The 9,115-nt window shown below is 39.5% G+C and overlaps 2 protein-coding genes across 4 annotated transcripts; one reads left to right on the top strand and one right to left on the bottom strand.

The window, feature by feature from the left end:
- The first annotated feature begins 204 nt into the window (after positions 1 to 204).
- On the top strand, positions 205 to 3,411 carry LOC109704805 (ACT domain-containing protein ACR2-like). 2 transcript variants are annotated; one of them, XM_020225591.1, is made up of 8 exons: positions 205 to 500; positions 954 to 1,022; positions 1,115 to 1,160; positions 1,240 to 1,354; positions 1,529 to 1,596; positions 1,758 to 2,423; positions 2,590 to 2,694; positions 2,923 to 3,411. In XM_020225591.1, the coding sequence occupies exons 2-8, from the start codon at positions 955 to 957 to the stop codon at positions 3,265 to 3,267; spliced, it is 1,413 nt and encodes a 470-aa protein (XP_020081180.1). In that variant the 5' UTR covers positions 205 to 500; position 954; the 3' UTR covers positions 3,268 to 3,411. The 2 variants fall into 2 exon arrangements, with proteins under 2 accessions (XP_020081180.1, XP_020081179.1); XM_020225590.1 differs by having other exon boundaries at positions 951 to 1,022.
- Positions 3,412 to 3,742: 331 nt separating this feature from the next.
- Positions 3,743 to 7,561, bottom strand: LOC109704804 (formamidopyrimidine-DNA glycosylase-like). 2 transcript variants are annotated; one of them, XM_020225588.1, is made up of 10 exons: positions 7,233 to 7,561; positions 6,939 to 6,990; positions 6,746 to 6,803; positions 6,540 to 6,608; positions 6,334 to 6,459; positions 5,782 to 5,832; positions 5,408 to 5,485; positions 5,097 to 5,199; positions 4,616 to 4,650; positions 3,743 to 4,540 (listed from the first exon to the last, which is right to left on the bottom strand). In XM_020225588.1, the coding sequence occupies exons 1-10, from the start codon at positions 7,459 to 7,461 to the stop codon at positions 4,007 to 4,009; spliced, it is 1,335 nt and encodes a 444-aa protein (XP_020081177.1). In that variant the 5' UTR covers positions 7,462 to 7,561; the 3' UTR covers positions 3,743 to 4,006. The 2 variants fall into 2 exon arrangements, with proteins under 2 accessions (XP_020081177.1, XP_020081178.1); XM_020225589.1 differs by having other exon boundaries at positions 6,939 to 7,087; positions 7,233 to 7,358.
- Between the last annotated feature and the right edge of the window lie 1,554 nt (positions 7,562 to 9,115).

The raw sequence follows: 9,115 nt of genomic DNA, 5'->3' as shown, positions 1-9,115 counted from the left end.
TAATAAAATAAAATTTTTAATAACTATTAAAAAAATAATTTGGATGGCGCTACACTAGTAATATAACTTATGTATTTTAGATTTTTTTTTTTTTCCTACTTTGTGTGTATTATTAGTTGGCTTGTTTTGTAAGGACTCTGTGCCTCGGGTCCTTATCCGAGGCTGAGACAAACAACGTATCTAAATTTTCAGAATCGCCTCGTCCTCACACGTGTGGGGAGGAGACGATGCGGGGACGAGAGCCCCTTCTCGTGCCTGCTCCCCGAGTCAAATACACACACGTCGTCTTCGTAGTAATACAATTCGACGGTCCCAATTTTAAATCGCATTTTCCAAACCCCCGCACATCGCCGCATCCGCCACCTCCTCCTCCTCTTCTAATTTAAAATAATAATTACAATAAAATGGTTGCTACGTAATTAATCAAATAAATCTCCATCTCTCTCGCTCTCTCCCTCTCAATTGATCCAATGTTTCAATCTCCTCTCCTAGAACAAGAGGTATGGGGTTTTTTTTTTTTTTTTTTTTTTTTTCCCCCGCAGTGAATTAGGCTTGAATCGCATTAAGCTGGTATAATTTTGATGTGGTTTCGATTTTTTAAGAAACAAAAATGATGTTTCTGAATGATTTTTTTTTTTTGGGTTACTTGGTGAGTAAGAATCAGTTATTATATTTAGCTTTTGAAGTATAAAATTTGTGATTTTATGTGATCGCCGCATCGAAAAGGAATTGCTTATGCTCATCGAAATCAATAGGAATCACGAATTTGCAAGCATCCAAACAGGGGAGTTGTTCCTGATGATTAAACAAACTCCTTTGAGGGTCTGTGAATTTGGGGAACAGTATTTTGCTTCGTTTACATATTATTTTTGTTTACATGTATTGTTTTGTGGCATCATATAAATTAAATCCCTGAATTCATAAGGATTTTTTTTTTTCTTTTTGGGTAGAAGAATGGAAGTTTGCTGCCCTTACTTTGATCCTGAATTTGACAATCTTAATGAGAAGATATACGGCCCGAGGTTCGTCACTTATTTCCAATCTGCGAAAATGATGCTCTAGACGCATAATTTATGCGGGGAAGAGATGCTGAATCTGGAACTATTTTTTGCAGGGTTTATGTTGACAATGAGTCTTGCGAGAGATGCACTGTTGTTAAGGTAAGAACTTTGTGTTTCACCTCAGTTGTATGTAGTCGATTATGCAATCGGTACGTAGGTCGATCGTGTTTTGTTTCAGGTGAATAGTCTCAACAAACAAGGCCTCCTACTTGAAGTCCTGGAAGTTTTGGCCGACGTCGATCTTTTCATCAACAAAAGCTATATATCTTCTGATGCAGGATGGTTCATGGATGGTATGCCTTTTCTTGAAGTTACACGCGCTAGCGCTAATTCTAGAAACAGATGTGATGAAATTTGTACTTGAATTTATTCGGTTTGTATCAAATTCATATAATGGGGGTTAGATCATGCTCTGTTAGTCTACAACCTAAGTTATTATGTGATTTAAGTTGTTCTCCTTGATGCAGTTTTCCATGTGAAAGATCAGCGAGGTAGTAAGATATACGATAGGAAGATTATCGGCTACATAAAAGAGGTGCGCCTTTGTTTCTCTACGATAAGACAAATTACGTGCATAAGCATGTCTAATATGTTATCTTCTTGCCAATTTCAAGTTAAACAGGTTTTACTGCTGTTTCAACGGGAGCTGCGCTTTAGGATTTGATAATAGTGAATGAATTCTCTGTAATTTTGTAGGCCATAGGTGCAAGAAGAGATCGTAAGAACTCCGAAGTGCGAATATCGAAAGGCATTGCCACCAAATCTGAAACGGCTAGCGAGTGCACGGCCATCGAGATGATTGGTCCTAACAGACCGGGGCTCTTCTCGGAGATATCCGCAGTTCTTGCCGAGCAGAGGTGCAACGTTGTTGAAGCCCACGCGTGGAGCCATAACGATTGCCTAGCGTGTGTAGCTTACATCTCCGACGAATCTACCTCGACTGTGATCAATGACCCTGATCGACTGGCCACTATCGAAGACCACCTCTCCACCGTCCTCCGACCTGCCACAGCTTACTGTGATCGGGATAAGGGCGTGAAGGCGCATTTTCTCGGGTGCGACAGCTCGATGAGTCACACCGAGCGGCGGTTGCACCAGCTGATGCTAGCTAACCGCGACTTTGATGGGCCGCCAAGGCCCACAACCGCTAGTACATTTTCATCGATGGAGATCAACGGCGACGGAGAGGGGAGGAGGACGGTCGTGTCAATTGACCGATGCAATGAGAAAAGATACTCTGTTGTGAACGTGGACTGCGTGGACCGACCGAAGCTAATGTTTGACACCGTGTGTACGCTCACAGATATGCAGTACATTGTCTTCCATGCTTCGAGTACTTCTCATGGGCCTTTTGCTTCTCAGGTATGTGCTTATCCATCAATTGATTTCATTGCCTGCTGTAAACCTCTCATCAATTTAAGTCTTTTATAGATAGATAGAAAGGGCTCAATACAATTGGGAATGTCTGATGATGGTATCATTAACCTTACAACCTATAAGAACTTACCTCGGAAATTGAATCTTCTAGGAGTACTACATTCGGCACAAAGATGGGCGCATGTTGGACTCCGCGGGTGAGAAGCAACTAGTTGTCAAATGCCTGGAGGCGGCAATTGAGCGTAGGATTTGCGAGGTGAGGATATCGCTGTGAAATTTATTGTTGTTCTTTCGATTATAGTTCACAAACTTATGAATACTGCTAAGGGCTCTATGCACCAGATTTCTCCCAAACTATTGTGCTACCGCACTTCCATATATGGTTATGAAAGTTTAAACCAATTTCAAAGAACGCGATAGTTTGGGGCGTCCGATGTAAGTACTTTTTGTTCTTTCTCTTTCATTGTATCTGTTTATCTAGCAGGGGGTCCGGATAGAGCTATGCACAGAAAACACTGCAGGACTGCTCTCTTACATCACGCGGGTCCTCCGAGAGAACGGGCTCACCGTAGCTCATGCGGACATCGCGACCCGCGGAGAGAAGACGAGGAGCGTCTTGTACGTCCGGGATATCTCCGGAAACAAAGTCGACTTGGGAGTCATAGAATCAATAAAGAGAGAGTTGGAGCCTTTCGCATTCCAGGTGAGGAACGAACAAGCGTTGCCGCGCAAATATAGCTCGGAGGGCGGTGATGGTTACGGCTTCTCCTTTGTTAGCCTGCTGAGATCTCAACTAGAAAGGTTCTCCCACAGTTTTGTCTCCATATGATGAGATGAGAATGAAAAATGCCTCTGTTATGGTTTATCCTGTTGTACAGCAAATTATATCGATAATCCTTGTATTTATAGGCTCGCATATGTACATATGTAAATCCTACTCTTGCTTGCTTTGTATGTATAGATTCTTATCCTCTGCTAAGGTCTGATCATTGGAGCAAGTCAATTTCTTACTATCTTTTCAATCTAATCATACATAATCGACCAATTGCGCAAGCGCGGTTTAACGTGGAAGAAGATATTGGTCCAACAATTTGGACCATTATTTTTTCATAATTTTTATTATGGTATAACTTGGAAGTGTTGAAAATGATCTCTCTTTCCGTAAGAAAGTGTGAATTAACTTCGTCTTTCTCTAAAGAAAGCATGGATTCATCTAGCCACATGTAGTCACAGTCACGATGAAGATAAGTTGAATCACAGTTGAGAGTGAGAGATTTTGTCTTAAACTGCCAAACAACAATCTGCAAAGGGGTTAAAAAAGGTCACAATCTTTTAGATCACATCGTTTGGCCTACATAGCAAAATGGCCTTTCAGCATACCAGTAGATCCATCAAGACAGTTTCTACAAGCACTTGTCCTCATCTGACTACCAAGATGGAAAAAGTATCATTAACATTCAAACCTAAAAGCAGAGATTCCAAGCACTGCAACAAGAAAATCGGATAGCAAAATACTATATGTACATGCTTCTTCAAAAGTCAAAACTCTTTCGAGGACCACCACGGCCCTACTTGCGTTGTTTCTTCCTCTGCTGAGCGCTTGCTTGGTTAGACTTGGCTCCTTTCGTTAATGGCTGCCTCTTGCTAGTTTTTTCTAACTCCTCTTCCTCGTCATCGTCATCGTCATCGCTTTCACTTGTTTTCTTTGGCTTCTTACCGCCTTTGGAGCTATTCCTTCTCCTCTCGAACTTCGAACTTTCATTAACTTCCTCGTCCTCACTATCGGACTCTTCTGTATTAGATTTAGTTTTTTTCTTTGATGCCATTTTAACTTGCTTCCCCCTCGCCCCTTTCGCCGGCTTCTCTGATTCCTCCTCTTCCTCATCGTCATCTCTTGCTTTCTTTGGCTGCTTCTTAGTACCTTTGGAACTTTTTTGGCCGCTTTTTGGCTTTGAATTTTCATTGACTTCTGCATCCTCGTCATCTGATTCTTGCTTACCAGGAAATTTTTTACCAGTTTTGGCTCTCTTTAATTTAGTTGACGGGATCTCGTTTGACTGGGGGCCTTCAAATTTTTGCAATTCTGGCACGAAAGCTGTGGTCTGAGCAAATGAAGTAATATAAGTTAGGAGCAACAAGCAACAAAAAAAAGAGAGACTATCAGATTATGGACTTACTCTGCCACCTGCAGTGATGAATTCGACTCTCTTTCCTGCAAGGAGTAAAAAGGTTCGCCAAATTTAATAATTTTCATGGATGAGAGAGATAGAGAACAAAAAAAATTTACTTCGTCAGCATTTCATTTCTGCATCCCACTTACAGATCTCAGAATCAGAACTGTTCTATTGTGCTCTAGTATTTTGACTTCAATAAATCCCTAAAATAACTAAATTATTACCCCTAATGTTGGTTACCTCCTGATTGAATACATGAATACTTAAATGTTATTTGTGTTGGTACTTTCGCATAAAACACGAAAGAAAGGATCGGCTTTAATGAAGTAAAATCTGGCAGAAGTTCAAAAAATCACAGACGTGTAGAAATCTGCCATAAATATAACTTCTTTTCACCTCTAAAAAAAATCTTGCAGCTCTTGTTGTGATAAAGAGAAAATAACTCCTCAAATAAGACGACCATAAAAAGTTAAAAAAGTCGAACCTTCCACAAATGCCTTGCCAGGTTTCTTATCACGAGAATGATAAATCCAATGTTCTGGAAACTGGCTACTGTCTGCACCGACTTCAAGGGCCTTTTCAATAACCTGCAAAAAAATTTTAATTAACAGTAGGGTGTATTAACTAATTTTCTAGACTCTTGAAGATGAAACAGCCTATTAATTTTTTAAAACATCTTTTGTAAGCATGAAACATACTGCATATTCCGTAATCTAAAGATTTTATCTTGTAATATTTTTTAGTGAAATTGATTTTTATTGCCTTCAGAACAAACTTTAGCACCGAATCACTGACCTCTTTGATGCATCGATGGAGAGTCTCACAGCTCTCTTTCGATAGGTTTGCAGCAATTTGCATGGGATGAATCCTTGCCTAAAAACAAAAAATTGCACAAATGAGAAAAGAGAATCCTTTAACAGATATCTGTCATATAACTTACTTAAAAAAATTTACAAATATGCAGCAAGAAATAGGTTTTAATCAATATTAACTACTATGCCCCAACTTTTGCAGTGAATTGGTGGTAAAAGAGCGAAAGCCAAACCTACTGATGAATGGCTGAAAATGTTAAGATCCAGAAAAAGAAAAGATGTGAATAAAGCAGCGCAGGAAAATACAATCTCCTATTCGAAGCACTATATTTCTTACAGAAATGAAATAAAACTAACCTGATAGAGCACCTCATCCGCGATCCAGTTACCAATACCAGATATAAAGCTCTGCATGATAAAATTGATGTATCAGTAAAACTACTAGTTATATTCGACGCAAAGACGTCTTTGGCAAGATGAAGCAAGTAGCACACTTATCTAAACAACTGGAGGGGGTCAACAACTTTCAAGTTCCTATGGCGCCCCATACAATATTCTTAAACAATAAGACAATGATATAGCAATAACTTATTCCCACACTGCATCCAAATGGTTGTAGGAAGAGCTAGCTAAATCAAGCACCAAATTTGCGCAAAAATATACGCTGGCAATGGCCTATAGTTTCACACACTATGCAGTTTTACAATGCTAAGCACATGGAGAAGCAACCTCTACACAACAATGCACTAAGATGTTAGAGGACCCGACACTATAAGCATCAAGCAAACAATTCGATACTCAAAAAAGAAGATTTAGTAGGTATTAATAATAGCTTACGAAGGAATGGGTTTTCTCGGATCAGAAAAAAAATAAATAAATAAATAAAATAAAGCACCACACATTTGTAACCTGATCAAGTAACAAAGCCTTTATCGCGATCTTCTTTTTTCTTAGGGCATTCATGAACTCATCGACCTGCATAGGCTCGAACAGGGCATCTGGACCCAGCTCAGAAATTGGAGGCACAGATTCAGGCTGTAAAAGAAAAGGAAAGTATCAGTTAAAAAATAATAATAATAAGAACTGCAAGGAATTAGAGAATAAAAAGTATATACATCTTCAAGCAAGCGAACTTTTGCGAGGCGTCTCTTATCGGTGAAGGAAAACTCGACACCATCTTCCAGCTGACAACATCCAAAAGGATTAAAATCGAAATGATACATTCAGCTAGTACTGAAATGAGGAGGACACCGATTTAAATCGACTACGAAGTTGCCGAATTGATGATCCAGATGCATGAATGAATGAGAAAGAGGCGTACTTCAACAAACAATTTGGAGTATTTCGATGGCCACTCCTCCGTCGGGCTCACCGCCGACCTACAATTAGCAATCCAAACCCTCAATTTCTCAGATTCTATCAACAAAAATACTCGAACATACTACCAAAAAAAAAAAAAAAAAAAAAAAAAAAAAAAAAAAAAAAAGAAGGTAAAATTAAGACAAAAATATCACCTTTTGTATTTGCTCAATTCCACACCTTTGATGTAGACCGCACCCGTCATCCCTGCAACACACGAAAGCAGGAGAAGAGGGCGACGATGTGAACCAAATCGAACCCTAAAATTTTCGACTTCTAATTTTTTGACGGACTCGGCTATCAACTGTAGATTGTTTCAGTTTTGCTTGAAATTAGCGATGAATTGAACAAAGATGTCCAACTTAACCGGCTAAATTAGTTCAATACAGAAGATCAAAAAGGAAAAAAAAAAAAAAAAAAAAGAAAAAGAAAGAAAAGGAGCAGCGGACCGAATTGGAAGGAGGGGAAGGGGGGGGAGTCGAGGCGGAGCCAGAGGTTCTTGCCCTTGCGGGCGGCGGCGAGGACGGTCTTCCCGGCGAGGGACGACTCGAGTTGCGAGGGGGAGACGCCGTCGATCACCTTCGGGTCGTCCGCCGCCGAGCAGCGCAAGATCCGCCTCCCCGCGCAGTGCTCCTGCAGCGCCCGCCGCGCCACCTCCACCTCCGGCAGCTCCGGCATCGCCCCTCTCTCCCCTCTGTCTGTGTGTGTGCGGCGTCTCCCTCTCTCCCTCTCTGAATGGTATTCGATGTAATAATTTGGAAACGCAGTATTAGCTGGGGACAGTATACCAGCAAGTACTGTAATTATAAATAGAATAATTAATTTAGTTTGTATGAGAAATGCATTTTTATTTTTGAAGTTTTTATCACATTGTGTCGGTCGTGATGGGATTATTGTTAGGGTTAATTTCATACCGGTCCCCGCAAACATGATGAATAATAGATATATTCCTATAAAATTTAATTTTCATAAATTATTCCTGCAAAAGTTCTAATGTATTCAGATATGTCTCTCTGGCAAGTATCTATTAGAGAATTGTTAATTTTTTAACAGTAGAGTTGTAAAATGACATTTTTGCTCTTGCCCTCTTCCTCTTCCTCTTTCTCTTCCTCTTCTTCTTCAGGCTGCAGGAGCGGACGACGACAGCGGCGACGGCAACCTTGCAGAGCTTGTCGGGGTTGCAGCCAACGAGGATGAGAAAGAGGCGGAAGGCGGAGGTGAAGGCGAGGCCGATGCTATCGGAGGCGCCCGTGACGATGGCCCACATGGGCACCACGACGACGATCGGATCATCGGCGACGACGATTGGATCATCGACGACGACGACGAAGAAGAAGAAGAATGAGGAAAAAAAGAGGAGGAAAAGGAGGATACGGAGAAGAAGAGGAAGAAAAAGAAGGACAAAATTGTCAATTTACATTATTAATTAATCATGGTTAAAGCATTTTAACTATAATTAACTAGATTTTTCTAACGAATATTAACGGCAAGAACATATCTGAATACATTAGGACTTTTGCAATGATGACTTATGAAAGTTGAACTTTGCAGGAATATATCTGTTATTCATCATATTTGTAGGGATCTGTATGAAATTAAGCTTTTTTTTTAATATAAAAATATTTATATTTTATTTAAAAGGTAATGAGGAATTTAAACTTATTTTTTTTATATTGAGTTGCTCTGTCCAACTTAGGACATGTTTGGTTCACCTATTTTAGACTATGGAATCGGAATGGAATTCATTGATTCCGATGGTTGCCGTTTGTTTTATAGGAATCGGATTCGATTCCCATTCCACTCCGGAATGGGAATGGCCAAATTCATTTACGATGCAATTCGGCTTTGAATTCCGGATTGACTCATTCCAAAAATAAACTATTAAAAATCCTCTTTCACCAACATCTATCTCATCTCCCTTCGTCACTTTCCTCTCTTTTAATCAAAACTCTCTCTCAAAAATTTTAAATTTTCATTCCGATTTTCATTCCAATAATGAACCAAACATTTTTAGATGATTCGTCGTTCCATTTTTCATTCCAAAATAATCCAATTCTATTTCTCATTCATATTCCAATCATGAACCAAACATGTCCTTACTACAGGTGAATTTCCTCGTGTAGTTACGACTGTAGTTGTTAGTATTAAATACATTGCATTAAATACGGATTTTAAATTTATATGTAGTTACAGCTATAATATATTTATAACTATGTACAAACAAAGTGATCTCTTAAAATTAGTCAAAATGACTTAAGATTTGCCTTTTCTTTCTTTTTCTAATTTTTTTTCAATTGGAATTTTATATAACAGAGTATGGAAGCAAGGAAAC

This window comes from Ananas comosus, unplaced genomic scaffold (assembly GCF_001540865.1).
Source record: "Ananas comosus cultivar F153 unplaced genomic scaffold, ASM154086v1, whole genome shotgun sequence".
Lineage (NCBI taxonomy): Eukaryota > Viridiplantae > Streptophyta > Magnoliopsida > Poales > Bromeliaceae > Ananas > Ananas comosus.
Note: the sequence above shows the minus strand (reverse complement) of the source record. Positions and strands in the feature narration are given on the sequence as shown.

Coding starts and splice junctions, on each gene's coding strand:
- LOC109704804 (XM_020225588.1), bottom strand. CDS start 7,461: ATGCCGGAGCTGCCGGAGGTGGAGGTGGCGCGGCGGGCGCTGCAGGAG. Junction 6,991..7,232: donor CTTCCCCTCCTTCCAATTCG/GTCCGCTGCTCC, acceptor CGTGTGTTGCAG/GGATGACGGGTGCGGTCTAC. Junction 4,651..5,096: donor TGGCAAGGCATTTGTGGAAG/GTTCGACTTTTT, acceptor TACTCCTTGCAG/GAAAGAGAGTCGAATTCATC.
- LOC109704805 (XM_020225591.1), top strand. CDS start 955: ATGGAAGTTTGCTGCCCTTACTTTGATCCTGAATTTGACAATCTTAAT. Junction 1,161..1,239: donor AGAGATGCACTGTTGTTAAG/GTAAGAACTTTG, acceptor GTTTTGTTTCAG/GTGAATAGTCTCAACAAACA. Junction 2,424..2,589: donor ATGGGCCTTTTGCTTCTCAG/GTATGTGCTTAT, acceptor TGAATCTTCTAG/GAGTACTACATTCGGCACAA.